Raw genomic sequence first — 23,807 nt, forward strand, 5'->3', positions numbered from 1 at the left:
AGTATTGAAGGAAGCGTACTACTACTACAAGAGTAAACATGCTCGCGGGGAGCCTATTTTCTCCTTTTAGTACTTGCAATGTAGATCTAGTAGAACAGTGTCGTCCTTTCTCCCAGTCCGAGTGGGTATCTCCAGGCCAGGGTACTGTGTGCCCTTCTTTCCGAAACGGCGAAAGCTAGAACGATGATGATGATAAGCCATGACTCCCATCGATTATTGCTACATATATACCTAAGCAGTCAAATACAATGACTGTATTCCTGCATATTTCACTCCCTAGGGCCTCACGTACATGTAACATGCAATTACAAGATGATAAAAACAGTCAGAAAGTGCGATAATAGGGCACAAAACTGACAAGCTACTGAGACATTCAGCGACCTGAGACCTACATGTAGCTGTAACACACCTCCGCAAACCAACAACCTTCCAACTTGGAAGGTTCATGGTTACATAGGACCGAAGAGGGGAAGGTGAGCGCAGCGGAAATGTGCACAAGCTAAGTCCCACGGCAACAAAGAATGCCGACTGTTTTCTCAGGTCGCTGAATGTCTCAGTAGCTTGTCAGTAGTTGTGCCCTAATGTCGCACTTTCTGACTGTTTATCACCTTGTTACAGTCGCGGATAGTTGCTGCATAACTCGTTCTCATGTGTTTCTTCTCCTTTTATTATTATTATTTTTCACGGTGGCCGTTGGCCAATAAGAGATGCAATTAATAATGATGATTATAGGAGGCTATGAGGTAACATCAGTTGAAAATATGGCGATACTGATAGTTCAAGAGTTGATCGCTAGGGAGTGTACAGAATGGGATGGAGCTATCAGCACATTCGACTTAGTTGGGGCTGCACTGGAGATTAGAGCAAGAGCATATGCTAGATTCGATGTGAGCAGAGAGTTGCTAAGGAAGGGTTCTGACTGGATCTTATGTCTCGGGGTAGACTATTGAACGGTTTCATTGAGCAAAGAAGTGGAGAGGAGGAATAGCGAGTGGGGCAAGCAACAGACAGAGAAAAAGCTCTGAGGTGCCTCAACTCTCTGGTACTGTGCATGGGGAAATGTGCTACCAAAATTCCCGTATTATAGTTACAGTGCTGCCAAACCGTCCGATTTTTCGGACAGTGTCCGATTTTGAAGGCTCTTCCGAAAACCGGTCCGAAAAAGGAAACGTCCGAAAAGCAACCAAAACTGTCAGGGATTAGTACTTTCCTATGCAGAAGTCCAGAAGTCCTGTAGTCCTGTAAGCATGTAAGGCTGTATTTTCACTTCTCAGCGCAACTAAAGGCACAAATCACCATGATCACAGTACCTGTGCAGTAAAAGGCTAGCGCTTACTCATGCATTACAAAATTCATGACAACTTCGGGGGTGCCATATCGGTTACCATGGCAGCGGAGCGAATTTTCATGGTATTGCGGGCGTTATTTTGAATTCTTTGGAAAAAATTTGCTGAGGAGAAAAATTCGCACCATGTGGACAGCCTTGGCGGTGAACATGGTGCAGGGTGTCCGATTTTGGGTGAAAATTATTTGGCAGCACTGTAGTTACTACACAGAATTATCATCATGGTGAAACAAAGGAACCTGGAAGACACACAATATAGGCATGGAAAGTCAACAGGTACATCTACGAAGACCATTATAGGAGGCTATGAGGTAACATCAGTTGAAAATATGGCGATACTGATAGTTCAAGAGTTGATCGCTAGGGAGTGTACAGAATGGGATGGAGCTATCAGCACATTCGACTTAGTTGGGGCTGCACTGGAGATTAGAGCAAGAGCATATGCTAGATTCGATGTGAGCAGAGAGTTGCTAAGGAAGGGTTCTGACTGGATCTTATGTCTCGGGGTAGACTATTGAACGGTTTCATTGAGCAAAGAAGTGGAGAGGAGGAATAGCGAGTGGGGCAAGCAACAGACAGAGAAAAAGCTCTGAGGTGCCTCAACTCTCTGGTACTGTGCATGGGGAAATGGGGGAAATGTGCTACCAAAATTCCCGTATTATAGTTACAGTGCTGCCAAACCGTCCGATTTTTCGGACAGTGTCCGATTTTGAAGGCTCTTCCGAAAACCGGTCCGAAAAAGGAAACGTCCGAAAAGCAACCAAAACTGTCAGGGATTAGTACTTTCCTATGCAGAAGTCCAGAAGTCCTGTAGTCCTGTAAGCATGTAAGGCTGTATTTTCACTTCTCAGCGCAACTAAAGGCACAAATCACCATGATCACAGTACCTGTGCAGTAAAAGGCTAGCGCTTACTCATGCATTACAAAATTCATGACAACTTCGGGGGTGCCATATCGGTTACCATGGCAGCGGAGCGAATTTTCATGGTATTGCGGGCGTTATTTTGAATTCTTTGGAAAAAATTTGCTGAGGAGAAAAATTCGCACCATGTGGACAGCCTTGGCGGTGAACATGGTGCAGGGTGTCCGATTTTGGGTGAAAATTATTTGGCAGCACTGTAGTTACTACACAGAATTATCATCATGGTGAAACAAAGGAACCTGGAAGACACACAATATAGGCATGGAAAGTCAACAGGTACATCTACGAAGACCATTAGTCTAGGAGCCAGGGGGTCATCAGAACTGAGCTATGTGACACCCTGTCCAGGAAGGATTTTTTGATGGATTTGGAATGGCATAACAACCAGTAACTGATCCCTGAAAACCAGAACGTGCCAAAGTTGTCCATTCAAGAGTTATGGCCGATTTACTAAAATTGCCATGGTTACCATAGCAACGTACATGTAAATTGCCTCTTTTTAGCTGAAGAGACATGCAATATGGGTCAAATAGATAATGAATGGCTGTCAAAGTCATAAGTGAAGATAAAAGTTCCCAAAACTGCCTTCAAAATATTATAAATGTCATCAAAAGTGAATTATTTAATACTGGTGTGGTTTGTACATGTACAATGTACAGTGTACATGTATTTGGTATCATTATTACATTGTATGTAGAGGTAGTATCGCCGTTATTTATCAGTGGGAAATTGCTGTATGGTCACCAGGACCAGAGCTTAACACTGGCACATAGAAGTACAAAACAATAATTTACAGAAAAGAAAAAGGACCATCGAACTACAAGCTACGCTATAATCCACTAACACCACTAGTTACTGAACAATCAGCTCATGCGATAACATTGCACGACACTGACCGACGGTACTGACGTTCTACAACTAACTGGCTAACAGCTCTAGCAGTGGCTAGCACATCTTGGATGCGCACTACACCAGCCTTCCAACTTGGAAGGTTCTAAGTTACATGTATATGATAACATATGAGGGGAAGGTGATTGTTTAGTAACTGGTGGTGTTCGTGGATATTCTAGCATAGCTTGCAGTTCAATGGTCCTTTTTCCTTTCTATAAATTTATCCTTGGCTCTCCATCCAAAAAAGAACTGTTCAGTACGCTTCACCAACAAGGAATGAATCTGCCCCAGACCTTGGTGCAGAAGGGTGAGTCGTCAGGCAACGCTGTTGCGGCTCTTCGCTAGTCCTTTTCTCTATCCTCCAGCGACTACATCTGTCAACGAGGCACGATAACAGCTCTTCTTCATGACTCCAGTGGGCTATCCATGAGTCGTCCCCCTTCCAAGACTCCCATAACTACATGTATATCCGTATAGCCAAAGCCACCTTCCAGGCAGCTCTTTCAGGAAACATGTGCTGCTGCTCAGCCTGGTATGATGGTATCCCAGATCCCGCTGCCCATTGATGGTATGCTACAACCTCTCCATCCGATGGCCATCACAGATTTCAGGTCCAGAGCTTTTGCTGCAGCTTGACACATAGTCGCTGGAGGATAGAGAAAAGGACTAGCGAAGAGCTGCAACAGCTTTGCCTGACGACTCACCCTTCTGCACGGTCACTGCACCTACATGTACATGTAGGGCAGATTCATTCCTTGTTTGTGAAGCATACTGAACAGTTCTAATTTCGTACTTCAGTGTGCCAGTGTCAAGCGCTGCTCCTGGTGACCATACAGAAATTTCCCACTGATAAGTAACTGTGATACTACCTCTACATACAATGTAATAATGATACCAAATACATGTACACTGTACATTGTACATGTACATGTACAAACCACACCAGTATTAAATAATTCACTTTTGATGACATTTATAATATTTTGAAGGCAGTTTTGGGAACTTTTATCTTCACTTATGACTTTGACAGCCATTCATTATCTATTTGACCCATATTGCATGTCTCTTCAGCTAAAAAGAGGCAATTTACATGTACGTTGCTATGGTAACCATGGCAATTTTAGTAAATCGGCCATAACTCTTGAATGGACAACTTTGGCACGTTCTGGTTTTCAGGGATCAGTTACTGGTTGTTATGCCATTCCAAATCCGTCAAAAAATCTTTCCTGGACAAGGTGTCACACTAACTCCTTATTCCTTGGACTTTTGCTGACTTGGCTCCTAGACTACATTGTAGATTCTACGAAGCCCATTGTAGATTCGCATTGTATCTGATCTCCTTCCCGTCTTCATGATCATAAGCAAAATCCGGTTTCTATATTATAGTATCAGATCACAATCATGACCAACCACAGTCATACAGTGACAGGTAAATATGCCTGCACGCGAGATAGGAGTATTAAGGGGGGAATGACCCTTCGCGCACGCCATACTGGACCGTACATGTCCGAACGACCACAACTTCTGTTTCCTTCAATATTTCTTGAAGAAATTTTCACCATGTCTTGATGGAATAACATACAACAGATCAATGGCACTCTGAATGAAAATAAACTAAAGAAAGTTGGAAGATTTGACAACAAAAGGATAATTATCGCACAACGGACAAAAGCTAAACGGTGCGCAATTTTATCAGAATGTAGTTCATCAGAATCATCTCTTTCAGCCATAGATATTTAGATTACAGGTACACGCAGTGCGTTTGCCTAATATCACACAGTCCTAAACATCAGTGGCAGTGGTACAGCTCTCACATGCTGCACTACCGCACATGCGCAGTTTCCTCATGGATGGAATGGGCAGAATATGCACACAGGATTGAAGAAATCTCCTGCCCATAGGCAAACGCACAAGCTGACATCACACAGATTTCAAAAATGTATACTTTTGCATGTCCATTCTGTACAAGTGAGCCAGGAAACTGCGCGGAGTGTCAACAAACCACTAAAAATGGCGAAAATTCAGGGTATATTTAGGTCTATATTCAGGGTATGTTCAGCAATTTTCATACAGCACCATCACGATGCAGGCAGATAGCTGCACTAAAACTTGCCCGGTCCATAAGTATCTCCTTCCTCTTCAATAGTGGTCTCCTCCCAGCCCTTCTTTCGCCTTCTTCTCTTCTTTCTCTTCTCCTTCTCTTCTGCTGAACCTTTGCGATCGGCTTTGCTGATGCGGGTGAAATCCTCATCTTGGCATGCTTTGTGGGTCAGCACGCCAGGTACACAGTCTGCTTCCAGAAGCACACTCTCCACAGCCAGTGCACCATCATTGAAGTGGGCAACTGCAAGGCTGGCAGCGAACCGGACAACATCAGCGCCACAGAAGCTTTCCTTCTGGCACATACCCCAGATGACGCCGTTGAAGCTTTCATTCGCATTCTGCGTGGCTCCGAGGAGGCATCTCTCGAGAAGCTTGCGCTCTGTCAAGCGGAGATACAGTGGCTTGACGACGTCAAACACGGCCTTGGGGAGAATGTGGCGATGGGTGTACTCATCCCTGACTCCAGCCTGCACCAACTGCCACTTGCACCAACTGTCAGGACCGGTCGGGCAAAACTGGTGCTGGGGATTGTCGTCCGACGAACACCGGTGCATAAGGCCACTCCAGATAGCCCGGGCCATGCCTTGGATGTCTTGGCTGTGCTCCCTCACTGCCCATCCATAGTACGTCTGGAGAGTGTCAATGGCTTTGTCGGTGAGCCGGCCTTTCCCAGACAACGCCTTGCCGTCTGACAATTTCGTACCCTTCATCGTCTTCTTCAGCTCCCGCAAGCCCGTGCCGATGCGTTTCTGTACATGTCCAATGCACTCCTCCTTTTCAATGGCTACACCATTGTACGGGTCAGCTTCAACGACAGAATTGAATGCCTTACTGTCGCCATCTCCGATGTACGTTGTATACCGGAGACCACGATCAGCAACAGAGCGACTCCATATGATGACAGCTGCCTCGCTCTCCATGGCTGGTGCAGATCGCGCTGTATTCACTCCACAGGTGTGGGCACCTTTCCAGGCAGTGAAATCAGCTGCACTAATTCTCCCGGACTCCTTCCGGTCGTTCCACACGACACATTCCTGGCAGTACTTGCTGCTCACGTGTATGTCCAGTACACGGCCTGTTCTCCACGATATACAGGCAAAGACACCGTAGAGAGACGTATAGCCGCGCCTCATCCAGGTGCCATCGCAAGTTACCGCCACGGTGTCGCAACCATTCAGCACCTTCACCTCGTCAGCAGCATTGACCATGCTCTTATGAGCCACAGTGGCTGAAGCGATCACGAGTGCTTCCTGGTGACGGGTGTAGGCATGTGTGTTCACAGGGCTGGGCATGTCCATGGTTCCGCAGAACTTATTCAGAGCGGCACGTCCCTTGCCAATTCTCCGCATGGCTAACACTGATCGCCGGTTGACGTCAAAGAACCGCTTCTCTTTCAGGCATAGGTTAAATCTCCAACTGTGACTACATAAGACATTGTCGCACTGCACGTGCACCACCGATGCGAGGCCAACGGCGCAGCAGTCAACAATATTTATTTTTCCAGATTTGCACTCGCTACACACAGTGGCCACGTCCAGAAGCTCCTGAAGACATTTCAGGTACACAATTCTGTTGCTCCGCAAGCAATCCTCTTCTATCTCTTCTCCAGATCCCTCAGACGCCTCAGTATCGTCGTCCTCAGAACTGTCTGGGTTCGAGTTCACATCTGAGCCGTCGCTGCTGTCAAAGCTTTCATCAGCTAAATAGGCCGGCTTCCTGCTCAACTTTCGCGTGGACGCGCTTTCAGTCACTTCAACATCACTGGCGACCTCAGGAACCTCAACGACATCGTCGACTTCAGCAGCAGCTGGCTTTGGACCAAAATATTTCCTTTTCTGTCGTCTAGAACGTCCACTCGAGCTCGTTCTTCGGTTCCCCATTGTTCAAATTTCAAAATTTAATAATAATAATAATATTTTGTTCTCAAGGCAGGAAGCTGTTCAGCGCTTCTCCTTGTACGCCATGGTATCCAGTAGCAACGATTTCAAGTCAAAAACTCGCTAGTAGTACGCGGTTTCAGTGAAAATCACCGACTGCATGGAGTGCAAAATTGTACAAATTTTCGTTCCGTGCGTACTCATTTTCATTTGAATTGTTGAATTTGAAACGGTCGTAACTTTGGAACCAGTAGTCCGTTTCACCAAAAATTTTGTTTCTACACCCTATAGGGTCCGCTGGCCTAGTTGGATACCCAAAACAGCCAGAATTAAAACTTTCAATTTTTGAGTATCTGAAGGGTCATTCCCCCCTTAAAGGGGAACTCCGGTCCAAAATCACCCCCATTTTTTATTGCGGAATCCATTAGAGCATGTCGTAAGTGGTAGAATGGCGAAAACCGGAAGCTTCTACGACAAGGATAACATACCTAAATTACCAATTGCAATTTTCCATATTTGGCACGAGGGGGCCCCCGCCCACCCTGTGACGTAAAACGTTCTCAGTGACCTCCAAATTTTTTTATTCAAATGGTAGACCTGCAGAAATTTTGAAAAAGGTATTCACTGTTTTTTCTTCAATCAATAACCCTTGTACTAGTATTCATTCGATCATCATGTTGGAGGAAGAGGAGACCACGGGAGGTGTGGAGGTGGACGCCACTTCGGATTCAACAACACCGAGGCCTTTTAGGTTCGAGCCGAAGCGCGCATCAGCGTCTGCGAAACTGTCTACAAGTAATATTTCTGAGACTACAAAACAGATGAACGTGAAGAGAACGCTTTGGTTGCAAGTGCTCGCTTGAGAAGCACTGCTTGATGCCGTTGCGGACAATGCAGCATGATGTGGAGCGAGGTCGAGTCGACTTGTTGCTGGGAGGTTCCTGCAGCTTTCAGTAAACGCGGCGAGCAGGAAGGGCTGCAGTGCGTCACGCAGCACTCAGAGTTTGCTGTTGTTTGCCTGCAAAAATCAGTGCTCGAGGTGGCATTGCTTTCCTTCGAAGAATTTCGGGCAAGGTGTGGACCGTGGTCAAACAGGTGAGGATTCACTGAATCGGTTTCATTATTTCCTTTCTTTCCATGTTTCATGTACCGGTACAAAGTAGATAGGAAGTGTTGTGCAATGATTTTGTGTACAGTATTCAAATTCACCAACTTCCATCACACAATCATGAAGTTCTATTGCACCCATGCCAATATAATTATACTGGTACAACGATGTCTTTCATTCATACTATTCCTAGCACTGTAAGTGTTTCAACTGTGTGTAAAAGTGATGTAAATTTGAAAAAAGGCCAAAGTGTCTTTAGTATAGTAGCCCATAGAAATATTAACTCGAATCCGAAACTATTTACACTGAAACTATTTACTTTTACACAATCATGAAGACACTCGTGGTATGTGTATCTACATCTCTCCAACTGTTTTGTGCAGGATTTGGAGACATGTGGCGTATAGACAATACACATGGTTCACCCATGGATACTTTGGACGCAAGCAGCGGCGTGTGATACCGTCTTGCGTGGTATCGAAGATAAAGCAGCTGTACCAGAAGCCAATGCAGATGCGCACTGGGGCTTTGAGGAAGCAGTTGGACATGATGATGATGATGATGATAATGCTTCTTGGCCTGGTTGACGTTCACATAATCATTGGTACATGTGCATGCAGAATGTAGAAAACAGTTGACAGACACGATTTATAACTATTCTTGACTCGGGCAATATTTGTGTTTTCGGGTGGGCGCATGCTTTGCACCAATGCAGCTGCACGAACAATCTGGTAAAGTTGACAGATACAATGGCACAAGACTGTACTGTGTTCGGGAGCATGGGGTTGTGCCGGTGCCGTGTGCCGTTGCGAATGCCGAGAATGGTTGTATGCACATCGTTCAACAGGTCCTTCAAGAAGTTGCAGGACATTGTCGTGCAGCTTCTTGGCCACTTTGTGCTCTTGGTGTATTCCAGCCTGTACCTGAGCACACCCTCCTTGGTTTTGGCGTGCGCTCTCCCTATATTGGCATTGTGGGACAGACATGCCGACTGTACCCGTGCTCTCATGCCATTGTACGAAAAGTGGACACGTTTTGGTGCCCACTTCAGTATGACAGCATGGAAATTTTCCAGACTACAAATCATACTGTACCTTGTATTTGTGGCAGTGTAGCTGCAACCGGAAAGTAACGCAATGGAAACTTACAGATAAAGAGAACCGAAATAACACACATGATAACGTTCCATGTACATTACATCAATTCTCGACTTCACTGACTAGGATTTTGAGTAGGACTGTAGTCGTTTAGAGCTACGTTCTGGACGGCACAAAATCATGCCGTTCACTTACCTCATCGTGCTCACGTTCCTGGAAGTAAATCGAAGATGGTCTGCTTTTGCTGGCAGCAGAGGTAGAGGAGCTACTAACTATTAGTATGACATGCACCACCAAGTTTCAGGATGGCAGAGACCCTGGCTGGTGAAATGCTCAGTGCAGACACGATTATTTTTCGTCGGAGAAAAATCCTTCCAACATACTCTCCATAGCCAAGCTGTCGTCAGGTTCGCGTCAGCCAGAGGAAAGCCATGCTACGACAGCCCGCAGGCGCCTCTTTCTTCGTGACATTGTTGCATCCAGAGACGCAGCAGCGAGTCGTGACAATATATCGGGCATGGCACAGAACAACAAGCACTTCAACAATGGCCAAGGACTTTTCATTCTTGCTTCAATTATTTGAAAATTTCATCTGAGTGGACCGGGCTGAGAACGTTTTACGTCACAGGGTGGGAGGGGGCCCCCTCGTGCCAAATATGGAAAATTGCAATTGGTAATTTAGGTATGTTATCCTTGTCGTAGAAGCTTCCGGTTTTCGCCATTCTACCACTTACGACATACTCTAATGGATTCCGCAATAAAAAATGGGGGTGATTTTGGACCGGAGTTCCCCTTTAGGCCTCGGTCACACTACGGCAAAAATGCTCCGTCAGCGTCAGAATCATGAGCTTTTCCATGGCAACTGACGCAACGCGGGAAGTTTGAGCGTCAGACGCTGCTGCGTCTGACGTGGGGAAATCGGCTGCGTTGCCGCTGATGGGAGTGACGCTTGGCGGAAAAACAGTGTCTTTCAAGTAAAATTAGTTTCAAGACACTTTGCTTGAGTTGAGCAGTTATTCGACATTCGTCTCTTCAAGGTTTGTTTTGTTCCCTCTTTTTGTTCGAGATGAGTCCGTGGACCTACGAGGCCGAGGCTGCTCTGCTCCGAACCTGGCGGAAGAGCGAGGCGTTTTCTGAGAAGAAAATGATGTCGAGAAAGGACCAGTTGTTTGAGTGGGTCATCGGCCAACTGGAGCCTGTTGACTTGTGAGTGTTGTGTTGTCGTCAAGAGCCCCAAAAAGGACAACCAGTATGACGAAGTCAGGAGAAACACAGCTGCGATGCGGACTTTTCTTGCCTGATCAATGACACTACAACTGAAAATGGCTTCAAATTCGGAAAGAAACAACAACGATCGTGCACGCGTGGACCTACAAGTACAAGTACCTTTCGTCTTCTTGTAATCAAAATCAATGAAAAATTCGAAAACTTTGTCCGACAATTTTTTTGTATAATAAGCAAAAGGCCGGTTTCCGTGGGAATCCGTGTCGTCATTGAGTTTTCCTGGTGGTTTTGTGACGTAGACAAATGCGTCAAGCCGCGGCAGTCATGAGCTGCAAAAAAAACAAAACACTGTGTGACCCCACGTCTCCGTCAAGTGCTGCGACTTGACGCTGCGTCCAGCTTCAGACTGCCGTAGTGTGACCGAGGCCTTAAGGGGAACTACACCCAAAAATCAAAACTTCATGGTCCGTAGAGTTTTTGGCGCTGAGTCGAATGGTGAAGGTCCCACTTCGATCCGACCAAGCGTTCTTAAGATATATCAGTTTGAAATTGTCCTAAGACAACAGAACACTGCATCCTGTAGTACAGTTGAAATCGTCCTGCTCAATGAAATCCAGTCCCAGCACTCAAGTGTTTGCGCCTTGGCACCATTTCGAAGGCCAGTGTTCGCAGGTCTAGGGCTGCGCAACGCCGAGTGTGGCGACTGGATTTCATTGAGCAGCACTGACTGCAGTAAGGACGGAGACAATGAAAGAGCTGAATGCAAACACCCCATGGCCCAGATGCCACACGCAAAAGCATGAAGTCCGCCGGCTCTCTAGCGTGGGCACACAGTGAAGAGAACCGCTGTCACACAGGTCACATGCCAACATTGAACAACCCTTCCAGCCCCCCAGGTCAGTAACTCTGCCAAGCAGTTGTCGTTCATCAACACAATCATACTGCGTGCTTTCATCAAGACAGCTAGCTGAGCGTTGATTCCAATCATGCCACTGGAGAATCCTCAGTACTGAGTCTGTAACGTCCCTAGCAAACACGAGATATAATAGACGTGAAAATACACTCCGTGTACTTGTACAATGTGTAGTAGTGTTGTAATTTACTTGTAAATCTACACAGCTTGCCTCGGTGCAACAGCCCCCTCTCCCATGAGTGCTGATTCCACTGTTAAAATCTACCCAAGCGACTCGGGGTGGACCAGAACGACCGCTGCCTTGACTGTCGAAATCACAAGGAAAAACTAGTAACCCTGTGACGGGTGCAACTACATGTACTAGATTGCATAGGTAACCAAGTAAAGTAATGCAACAAGCAGCAGCTGCAGCACGCAAGCTACACTGCATGCACTGAGTACTTGTAATAGTATACTAGACCTGATCCCGACCATGTACCAAGGAGTTGGCTGTGGCTTTCTCCTTCTCCACCTTTCAGTGTCTCACACCACTGTGACACCAGCTACATGTAGCATCTCGACGGACCATCGACAGGAGCACGTAATCGTTTCAAATTCAATCTAGCCCAATGCGGGTGGAGGTATGCGTGTAACACGTACGCGATGGCCAGATGATGATTGTGTACTTCTGTCTAGTCCTTGCAGACACTGATGGCCGTGGACCGTGAAATGTTCTGTGATGGTGGAATAGATCGTCTCTGATGCCGTAGGTGTAGCAAGAACTGAGGAAGGACCCATCAAAAACCCAAGGAACCATCTTATCAGCTCGCATTTCATCACGGAACCACTACAAGTAGATCTACACGGCACTGATGAGTGATGGTTTGTCACTCTTGATGGGTGTTGCAGTTCCAGCACAGGGTGCGTACTCGACACGCCTTCGCGCAAGGCGCTGCGTGCCAGCTTTCTCAGTTTTTACCTGTTTCTGTTCCGCTGTCAGTGTCAAGACAGCTGATAGTTGATAATACATTAACCTTAATAGTACAGTATCGACTAGCAACTCCAACAGGCAACACAGTCTCGGGTGATTACAGCGGTGGTGTCATTTATTTCTCTGCGTGTGTGCGTGTACGTGTATCACACTCTGTCAGTGTGTCACCGTGCGTGCACTCTCCAGCTAGCACTGTCACTGTCAGCCGCAGCGACGCTTTAGGTGTTCTGACCATCTGCACTTCTTTCACTTCGCAGACGCAGACTGTGTCTGTGTGTGGTGAGTGTCACTGCAGTGCATGCAGTGGCTGATGCGGACGTAGATCTACGTTGCGGACGAGTGTTCTTCGCACCTCCTTCGCACCTTCTTCGCTACGTTCTCATCATCACCGGAGTCTGGCGGAGATATCCGTGTTGAAAAAGCAGCCCCCGCCCGCAAGACCTCGTCAGTTGGCAGGAAGAGGTCCGCTGTGCAGGTCGACGACTGCGGTACAGGAAGAAGTGGTGTGTACCTTTCTCTTTGCCCCGGTGTGGAACTGTGACCCAGTCCTGAGTAGGCTTCTGAGTGTGGTGACCTTCAATAGCTCGCTAGCGAAGCTTTGAACTGCCCTCGCATTGTTGTCGCAGTACTCAGTATTGCTGCTGAAGCGTGTAATGTTTTCTCTGGGTGTGTTACATTTCGCGTGATGTGTCGTGTGTTTGTGTGGCTGCTTGGTGTTTTCTCAACCACCACCACCGCTAGTAACACCGCCTAACGTTGCAGCACAGGCCAGTACAGCCTAGGCGGACGACTGTCCCGTGTATATGCTGAGCGTGGGCTCAATATTTCTCTAGGCGAGGCATCGAGGTTTGGTCTGACCTGTGTTGTCCGGTGTAGATAATTAATTGATTATTTCTACGTTTTCTACGTTCGAGTTGTCCCTATCACCCTCAAATTTCCGGAAACCATTGCTAGTGAGAAGAGCTTGCCTTCCGAATCACGATGGCAGATCTCTGGCGTCGCAAGTCCGTACCGGTGAAAATGATGGTGCACGACGCGGTCATCCAGGGAGCCAGCGGCCTGGGCAAACGATCGGTGGACAACATTGTGAAGTCGAGGCCCGCGGACATTGTGGCCGTGCTGCACGAAAAGCCCGACTCTAGCCTGGGTCGTTTGCATCTGGCATTGAAGCAGTGCGACAAGGTCTGGATGAAAGGCTTTCTGAAAAGCGGTGGCTTGGAGAAACTCTTCTCCTACCTGAGCGTACTGAGCGGTGGACCGGGCAGTGGAGGAAATTCAGAGATCGGCCGGACAACGAGTCCTTCTGGTGGTGGTGGTACTGGTAGCAACAAGATTGCACCGAAGCGGCGAGTGTCCGAGCCTGGCTCTCTGATGATGGCGGTGGGTCTGCTGCAGTGCGTGATGTGCATCAAGGACGTGACGAACAGCCGCGAAGGTCTGGACTACCTGATCGACACTGGCAAGGAGCAGGTCAAGTCCTTGGCAATAGGTAAGAACGGATACTGTTACAAGCAGATTATGTAACTGATTATCTGTGTTTCCTTTTTTCTAAACAAATTCCTCACACTCTGCTTCTAAGTTCAGGAAAGTAAAACAACTTCTTTTACTCAACACTCCACAAACACAGCATTCATTGCGGTCTGGTCTTCGGCAGTCACATTGCAAGAGAAAAAAGAAACTTGCAGTGCAAGGCCAACGAGAAGCGCCGCATAATCACTGCTGTGTCGGATATTGCTGCAGACTGCTTTTCCAAGGCAGCAAATTCCAGTTTCCACGGAAATTCATGAATTTCCTCGTAAGTTCGGTTGAGAGCTCCTAATTAGTTTTGTTTATCTAGTAAAAAGGCTTCAAACAGTAAGGCCGAAGATCGGGTCTCCAATCAGCCTTCAACTGGATAATGGCTGTCATCATGTCGATGCAATAAAGCAAAGAAACACGGCGATCTGTCAGTTTTGCAGAGAGAAGGTTCTCAGTGAACATCTACATGCTCCTGCCCACTGTTGTCTGTGGGCAGTTAGTGATGCAGTCGCAGCACGAGCAAGTCAACATGACGTACTTGTACAAATGCAGCAGCGGTCGGCATCTCAGAAGTATATTCTACGGAAAAGTGGCCCCACTGTTGTGGTCTATGACGAATCAGTGCAGCGAGCAGAAGAAGTGTTTATGTTGGCGAATGCACTGTATACAGAGGTACAATAGAACCTGTCGAGGCAACCACCCGTCCCAGGGGACCACTACCATTAGGACCAAGGGGTGTTATTTCCAGTCAAACGACCCTGGATACAAGGAGACCACCTCTATGCACGGGGGGGGGGGGGGGGGTACATTTGTAAGGTTCCTTTGGCGGTCACCATGGACAGGTTTCACTGTACATCATTTCATTCGATTTGTATGCACCGGCACAGGCCATTTCAGCTCAAGAGGAGGGGTGTTCTTTCATTTACCTTTAAGTACACAGCGAAAAATCGGGCTGCACACAAATGCTTGTGAAATATACTTATACAAGTACTTCTTTGAAGGAGATGGGCTGCGATGATATTGCTCGTGTTTGAGTCCTGATTGAATTTGGCAACGAAGACTATTTGCAGCTTGGTGCTGGTGTATGTTTGCGATCTTAGCAAAGGTCACACCAGCAAGTTTACTAGTCACAACGGCAAGTTTACTAGCGCCTTGAAATGGCTGTGGCCCTAGTGATGCAGCATCCAGCAACAACTCCAGTGTGAATATTTGTTCTCCAGGGAAAGTCATCAGCAGCATCTGGCTTAGATTACGCCACTTGTGATTTCCTGTGATGTCAGACTGTGTATGATACACTTGCAAACTAGGAACAGTTCGCACATCTGCTCTCAATTGAAAGACGTAACTAGTTTACCAGGGACTGTAAATATGGTGCAGAGGCGGCAATTACGGGCATCACTCCGCCTAGATTTCCCAAGCCGCATCGCATGATGTCGCACTGCACGGTCCACAATGTACGGATGTGCACGGTAAAAAAAGTACTCGCACATGTAGTTAGTTCCTTGCTCTGCCAATACAGTCAACTTCGCTAATAACGACTGCGGATATAACGACAATTCGCAAATAACGACAGAATTTCCATGCCCAGAGCAAAGTCACATCCAACTGTAATACATATAATGGGACTTCGGGTATAACGACACTTCGCGAATAAGGACACTTTTCTGATGCCCCGCCGAGTGTCTATACGCGAAGTTGACTGTATGCATACTCTTGCTTGATCAGTTTCGTACTTATGGCTACGTGATATGTACACCAGTATTGGTCACACCGTGGTTTTGGTCATGCGGATGTGTTGTCCATGTCCATAATAATATGCTGGTGTTGGCCATGCGGTGGTGTTAGTCATGCCCTGGTGCTAGTCATGCGGTGGTATTAGTCATGCGGTGGTCACGGGCAGGCATTTGGAGGTACTAGGTGTTAGCCACACGGTGGTGTTGCCGTGTTGGGGTGATGTTGGTCACGGATCGTATTGGCCATGCGGTGATGCTGGCATTGAGGTAGCTATGGAGAGAAATCCGACAGGAGCATGATAATTGTAGTTACAGTATACAGTATATACCCTGTATCCAAGTCTAGTTTTGATAGGTCACTGCAATGCAATTCAATTGTGTGGTGAGCATACCCTTTATCTGTTCAGATAGTTTCTGGTAACAAACTAGTGGGTTTAGTAATATACAGGGGCTCAGTACTAGGCAGCACAGGTATGCATGATCAGTGGGCCGTGCCCGTGCGTCACAGTGCACTTGTCACTGAATCATACATGCATTCCACATTCCAACCAGCATTCCATCTCTTACAGAAGCCTGTTACATGGACAGGTGGTGCATCTAATCTTGCTCCTAGGCTATTCCTAGCATATAGCACTATAACAGTTTGTATTAGTCCTTAGTGTTGGGGATAGGTGTTGTAAGTAGTTGTAACTACTTCGAAGTAGATTTGTTACTTGTGCACATGTGGGCAGGCAACTCAGTACAGCTGTAGTACATTGTAGTACAGTCAGACCTCGCTTATCCGGTTCTCTTTTATCCGGATCCTTTGCCATCAGGAAGAAACACGTTGATTTACCAATTTACAGCACATGTCATCCGTACATACAGTATGTGCGTTCGATTATCCGGTTCCCTCGCCCACTAGTCACAAAGCCATACATTGGAATGTGAATGTCGTGCAGGAGAGCAAGGAGCCAAAGGGGTGGCCATAAGCTGCTATGCTGATTTTTCTGCAGCATCGACGGCACACCTTGTGCTCTTTGTGATCAGGCTACTGGGAGCGGCAGGGTTAGGTTGTCTTTTCTGGGTGTACATGCACAGTCAGACCTCGCTTATCCGGTCCTCTTTTATCCGGATCCCTCGCCATCCGGAAGAAAATCGTTGGTTACCGATTTACAGCATATGCCATGCATGCATACAATACGTGTGTTCCCTCGCCTATCCAGATATTTTTGTGGAAAACGGATGTGTGCGGTTAAACGAGGTCTGAGTGTATTGGCTGGCGTAAGCTAGGACATCTATCCATGGGGTTCTGGGCCATTTGGGCTTCCAAGAAGGTGGCATCACTTTTTCAACAAGAACAGTTTGCTGCACCTGTCCTGGCCATGAGTTCATTAACGAGATGTAAAAGTGGCCCACACCGTGTTGAGAGAAGCAAAGTATCATGTCATGTGTGTTGTGTCCCTCCCTTGTTTTAAATTAACCACTAGTCTGGAAAGAAGGCTGGAATTCAGTGCAATGCCCTTGACTCACTGTGGAAACTCTGGCTTAGGCCCTGCCCTTGCAGTAAACATTCTCTGTGAAGTGTCACCAGTCACGGTGCTGCCTGTTTTGTCATTATCAATTGGCGGCCAGTAAACTCAATAGAAAACAGGCATGTACAGTGTGACAGCCGACTGGTCGCAGGACGTACGGGTGACGTTTCAGCGTATGCGGCTGGTTCAACGGTTGGCTTTCCCTCTATACTATCTTATCCAGCCCATGTGTTAGTCTTAGAAAGCATCAACAAAAGGACCAGAGCCTGAAGAGTAGTTGAGGTCCTGGTGTCTTGGTCTCTCCTCAGGCAGGCTTAGGGCACATGTATAGTACACTGTGGGACCGAAGCCCCATGCAGTGATATCTTCATCCAACTCAATCTCTGAATAATTGAAACAAATATGAACAAACAAACTTAGAAGTTGCGACTTCGGCGGTAATAGTTATGAAGTTGATTATTCCAACTAGGAACACACACTTCTTGCCGAACTTGACACTTGACTGACTCACCACAAGTGTCAAGTTTGGCAAGAAGCGTGTGTTCCTAGTTGGAACAATCAACTTTATGAACAAACACTTTGTGAAAAGGGGAAAACTAAAAATGTGTGGATTGAGGAGGATTTCAGGGAAAATGTCATTCACAGACTTGGCAGTACATGAGTACAATGTCATGTACATGTACAGTCAGTTGAGTGTCTGACATGTTGTGCATTGTGTTCAAGGCAGACACATCTAATGTACATGTACTACAAATATGTACTGTACTAGAGCAGTCCAGCAGTAGTACATCACTGGTTTCACCCTTGTCCTGGATGATTGTGACTCTCCATTCCCGGTTTACAAACCATTACCTAGTACATCATACAGTACATGTGTAAGGCACGCTTGCTTTGATTGGAAATTGGAGTCGTGTCATACCTAGCTATGGCCAGTATGGGGGGCCATAGCTGCAGGTTACATGTACTAGGGTTGTGTGTGTATACTGTGTAGTGTACATTGTGTGTGTGTGTGTGTGTGTGTGTGTGTGTGTGTGTGTGTGTGTTTGTGTGTTTGTGTGTGTGTCAGAGAGTCATGTGTGGGGTATTTATGGTACCATTTGCTTCTACTTGGGGTGCCAGTAAATCTACCACACCCTTTTCAAGATTGAGTATGACCAGGGCCACTCTCCAGGGCCAGCAGCTAGCCAGCAGCAAGGAACCAACCACGCCAATACTAGACTGGCAGCAGGCACTGTACAGTAGAGCTCAGTTCTGCAGTTCTGCTAGCCTAACACTACAAGCAAGGGCAGATTTGCATGGTCACAGTTCTACATGAGATGCTTGTCAGAAAAACCATCCTTCCCCATGGCCCAGCCTGAGATTATCCTTACATGCGTCACTGTTGGAACAGCTGCAACCTGCAAGCCCCTTATGCCTTGTGCCTTGCATAAAGCAGAGTGCAGATACTCCTAAGATCCCACCACCAAGTAATAGTTAGTTCATCTGTAGTCACAGTACAGTTGAACCTGTCAAGGCGACCACTTGAATAAGTGGGACCATTGTCATCAGTAGGACCATGTCATTAGGTTTAGGCCTGTTTTGGAACTCCACTCTAAATAAAGCCAAACAACAACAACAAATAAGGCAACCACCCCTCCCAGAGGACCATTGTACCTAAGACTAAGCCTAAGGGATGTTATTTCCAGTCAAAATACTATACCCTGGAAAAGGAGACCACCCTTACACAGCCATCACATGTTGGTCCCTGGAGCAGTCGTCTTTTGCAGGTTTCATTGCAATACAGTGTACGCTGTGTAGTTTTAGTAGCTTGGTTTTCCACTCAGTCTGTAGTCCGACTCTGTACTGCAGCCTGCACTAGCTACAATGCACTGCATAAACAGGTCTGACACACACAGTGGCCTCTGAAGATAGGTGGTCACTTAGAGTACAGGTTTCTTCGACACATGCCATACAAGTACATGTAACTGCATATGTCATGTGCGGAGGAGCACACACGGTAGAACCCCTCTTAGCCAGACCTCCTGTATACGCCGGGTACCTCCCTCGTTCAAACCCTGCCGTCCAATTTTGGCGGTCGGCCACGAAGTATTTCACCGCATAGGAGATCATATCCCTCGGCTCTTTACGGTGTGTGCTTGTGAATGGTGTTAGTCTGGGGAAAGTGCGTCCAACTGAACTGAACACGTCATATCCAATATGGTTGAAGTGTATTTCCCAGTCATGGAAGCTACTAAGATACGGGCACCATTCAGCCTAGGCACCCTCAGTCCGGAGACACACTTCAGTCCGGAGACACACTAGTCAGTCTGGAGACACACTTCAGTCCGGAGACACACTAGTCAGTCTGGAGACGCACTAGTCAGTCTGGAGGCACACTAGTCAGTCCGGAGACACACTAGTCAGTCCGGAGACACACTAGTCAGTCTGGAGACACACTAGTCAGTCTGGAGACACACTAGTCAGTCCGGAGACACACTAGTCAGTCTGGAGACGCACTAGTCAGTCTGGAGACACACTAGAGTCAGTCCGGAGACACACTAGTCAGTCCGGAGGCGCACTAGTCAGTCCGGAGACACACTAGTCAGTCTGGAGACACACTTCAGTCCGGAGACACACTAGTCAGTCTGGAGACGCACTAGTCAGTCTGGAGGCACACTAGTCAGTCCGGAGACACACTAGTCAGTCCGGAGACACACTAGTCAGTCTGGAGACACACTAGTCAGTCTGGAGACACACTAGTCAGTCCGGAGACACACTAGTCAGTCTGGAGACGCACTAGTCAGTCTGGAGACACACTAGAGTCAGTCCGGAGACACACTAGTCAGTCTGGAGACACACTAGTCAGTCCGGAGACACACTAGTCAGTCCGGAGACACACTAGTCAGTCTGGAGACACACTAGTCAGTCCGGAGGCGCCCGCCCGCACAAGAAGGTTCTACTGTACATTTGATGAGTAACTTCAGTCGTGGCCAAAGAAATTCAACAAGGAAATCGGACCCACAAGTAGAAAGCAGCACTGCGCTTCTATTCCAATTGCATCATGCACGGTCCGAAAGCCCAATCAAGGGCCGCTGGGGCCCCGCGTGAACCTTTGTGCTGCCTTCGGCTCATGGGCTGGATCTCTTTGGCCACAACTATACAATCATACACATAGGCTACTCGATTGGACTCGCAACCAAGAATTCTTTTAAATTGGGATTCGTTGAGTGAGTGCCAGGGCCTGTGGAAATGCGGCTTTTACTGAGATTATGTAAATCATGACAGTTTCAAGTATGGATTACAGCTGACAGCTTTGCATGCTATGCTTTCCTTGCTTGCATGTGCGTGCCACTGCAGCTCTGGGCAGCACAAACGTCATGGCTAAGATCCAAGTGGTTGACTTGCTGAGTTGCCTCTCCCTCTACGACACCGCCGGCTATTGTCTTGTTCTTGATGTTCTCGCCCAGTACTCGGTAAGACCTGGGCACTTTCCCTCTTCCGGACCGAGGCATTCGCCCTCTTCCAGACCTAGGCATTTGCCCTCTGCTAAGACTACGCGCTTGCATACTATCCCGACCTTGGCATTTGCCCTCTTCCCCAACCTGTACACTTGCCCATTTCTCGACTGGGCATATGTTATCTGCTCTGATACCACTCTGATGGTGGGCTTCTTCTATGTTGCAGTCCTCACGTGGCTTGTCAAAGCGCCTTGCCTTCATCATCGATCAGTTTCGCACGGAGGAGCTGCCGTCTTATCAGAGCAGTTTGCTGGCGCTGCTCAACTGCTTGCTGAAAGCGGAGCGTGATCTGCAAAAAAGAGTTGCAATCCATGCAGAGCTGCAAGGTGAGTGGTGCTTTGGAACTTGCGGCTCCTCATGATGGATTCCTGGGTCATGGAGGGGGGGGGATCTGGTTTAGTAGTGCTTCGAAGTATGTACAGGGAGTTCAATATGACGTGCCTTGGTTGGCTCATTCAGTGCTGAAAGAACAGATTTCTAGGTTTGATGCCCTTTGAATGTAGATTTTCTCCTGATGATGCTTATTAACTAGTGATGTAACGAACCATGAATTTTATGAAGAAATAATCTAGCGAATACCACTCAAGCGAACAAACGATTATTCTTCTATTCCACAAAAAGTGTACAATGTAGCAAACACACAACACAAGCGCTCAGACTCGAGTCAGAGTAGAGCCTACCATGGTCTACCCCGCGTAGTCTAGTCGTTGTCTGCAACACAGTTCAACGTTTATGCACTGATTCAAGTCGACAGATCTAGTCGCGTGCGGTGTGCAGCGCACGGACATCGCCCGCCCATGGATACCATATATTCTCTATTAAAAGCACAGGTCTCCATTACTAGCACAGTCTCTAATACTAGCACACTGTGAGCACCTTTCGAAACATTATATACACGGTCTCTATTATCAGCACGGTCTTGGTGGAAATCAATGCGGCATGCATGATATCTAGCATGTATTTCTTCTTGCTCTGTACGGATGTATTGGTTGAAAAAATATGAGCACGGTCTCCGATATAAGCGCGGTCTCCAATATAAGCACGGGGTAGAGGGGTGTTGAAAAAATATAAGCACGGCGCTTAGTATAATAGAGGTTATCACTCTTCTATATCGACCTCCACTAATTCTCGTGATCCTTGACTGGTCCTATATTACCCATATCGCCGCAATATCGACCGCTTATATCGACCGCTTGTATCGACCACTTAGGCATTGTAATCTTTCGACTTTGGAGGGAATTAGAATTTTTCTCTCCACTTCAAAAAGAAAAATTGAAAGAAAGAAGACAAAGGAAGAGAACAAGCAGGATTCGAACTCACAACAGTATGAACCTCAAGCAACCCCTTATACCACCCAGCCACTGTGCTGCAGATGCTGAACCCTGTTGTTCTTACAGTCTTGTACCCAAAATAGGCAACATCCTATGTACACTATAGTACACATGCTATACTAAAAAGGTTACAATAGCTCCTAAACGTTCAAATTTTGGGGTTATGGCAAAGGAATCGTGATAAATAGGATATTGACCTCGACTTCGGTCTATATGGGAAATATAGGCCTCGTAAAAGACCTCAGCGGACCTCGGTCTTTTACTCGGCCTATATTTCCCATATAGACCTCGTCTTGGTCAATATCCTATACATATACGGTATTCGAATTTTCGAACCTCGACCTAGATTTTATCCGATCGATTATTCATTGATGTCCAAGAGATCGCGGTAATTCGAATAATCGATTATTCGTTACATCACTAGTATAAACCCTTTTCGGGCCTGGTTGAAATTAGGAAAAGAGCATTGTTAATGGGTTATCAAACGGAAGTGGTGCCATTGTCATTAGGCAATTTGCCTGTTCTCGTTGCCACCCTAGATACAATACAATACAATAGAAATGATTGCATCATAACTGATCCATCAGTTTATTGGTACAAAACATTCAAACCAGGGAATGCATGTGCGTGTGTGCTCATACATGTGTACCTGTGTCTGCTGTTTTTCTTCTCCGCCGTGACAGCATCTGGCTTCGTCTCGATCCTGAGACTACTGCGGTGAGTGGTGGCCATGGAAGGCGAAATACGTGCATTATGGTACTGTAGTGCACCAATAGCTGCAGCAGATAAGCATAATACTTGTGCCGCAAATTAGCACTCCTGGGATCGGCCTGTTTATGTCAACTGCACTTTGAATAACTCAACTGCTTGCAGGGTGCTATTATTTTTGAATGTGTGGTGCAGCTGATCCTCTGGCAAATGGGCAGCAAGTCCATGCCAGTACTTATGGAAATTGTTCAAAATCGACATGCATCTTTCGTGTATGACAGCGTGTACAGTACTGATGGGCACCGGAGAACGAACAGGCTAGAATTCCACCAAAGCATACCAATGTATACACGGTGACCCAATTGTGCATAGAGTGCAGTACATGAAAATAAGAACGGGCTAGGCTACGAGGCTGACCCCCCCAGTTCTTCGGCGACCGATAGAGTGTAGGTCACACTCCTAAGATATTCCTCACTGTGTGTGCTCTCCAGGGCCACGGAGGACGAAGACGTGCTCATTCAGCTGGAGGTGTTCGACCTCCTGGTGGCCGAGGATGAGCTGGATGGGTTGTCCGTTGATAATGTCGACGAGCAGAAAGAGCTGACCAATCTCTTCACCGATATTTGCCGCAGTGTAAGTCCAGTACAGCATTGCCTACGTAGTTCAAGGATGTGCCACCATGTATGGAAAGCTGGGGTAACAGAATGTCCTAGAGTACGATGTAGCTCAAGTTGTTGGATCAGGCTTTATCTTGTGAAACATGTATCCTGTACTGCATGAAGCAGACAAGGACGTGTAGAGTTGTGAGCAAGCTCGAAAATTACAACCGCAGCAACGTCATTTTGACAGAAGGTCAGGCTGAAATACTGCAATGGTACGTTCTCCGACTTTCGTGTCGTCCAAATATTGTGCGTATAAGCCAAAGCTGGTTTACAAAGTGATGTGCTGCCATGCCATTAGTAGGTGCTGTGTTCCACATTGACCCCCCCCCCCCACTGTGTGTACTGCACTGTCTCCAAGGCTTTCAAGGTGAAGGCTGTTGTTGTGCGTGCTGCT

General features: G+C 47.0%; 1 protein-coding gene and 1 long non-coding RNA gene across 2 annotated transcripts in view; both read left to right on the forward strand.

The window, feature by feature from the left end:
- Positions 1-7,628: 7,628 nt before the first annotated feature.
- Positions 7,629-8,905, forward strand: LOC135806888 (uncharacterized). The gene is made up of 2 exons (XR_010551331.1): positions 7,629-8,233; positions 8,630-8,905. It is a non-coding gene; the product is annotated as an uncharacterized LOC135806888 (long non-coding RNA).
- Positions 8,906-11,948: 3,043 nt separating this feature from the next.
- Positions 11,949-23,807, forward strand: part of LOC135816368 (inverted formin-2-like) — a 34,625-nt gene continuing 22,766 nt past the window's right edge. Inside the window, exons 1-5 of the mRNA XM_065329658.1 lie at positions 11,949-13,939; positions 20,552-20,667; positions 20,879-21,038; positions 22,727-22,760; positions 23,243-23,384. Coding sequence (XP_065185730.1) covers positions 13,432-13,939; positions 20,552-20,667; positions 20,879-21,038; positions 22,727-22,760; positions 23,243-23,384 — 960 coding nt within the window. The 5' untranslated portion in view covers positions 11,949-13,431. The remainder of the gene's footprint in view (positions 13,940-20,551; positions 20,668-20,878; positions 21,039-22,726; positions 22,761-23,242; positions 23,385-23,807) is intronic.

The sequence above is a fragment of the Sycon ciliatum genome, chromosome 1 (genome assembly GCF_964019385.1).
Source record: "Sycon ciliatum chromosome 1, ocSycCili1.1, whole genome shotgun sequence".
In the NCBI taxonomy this organism is placed as follows: Eukaryota; Metazoa; Porifera; class Calcarea; order Leucosolenida; family Sycettidae; genus Sycon; species Sycon ciliatum.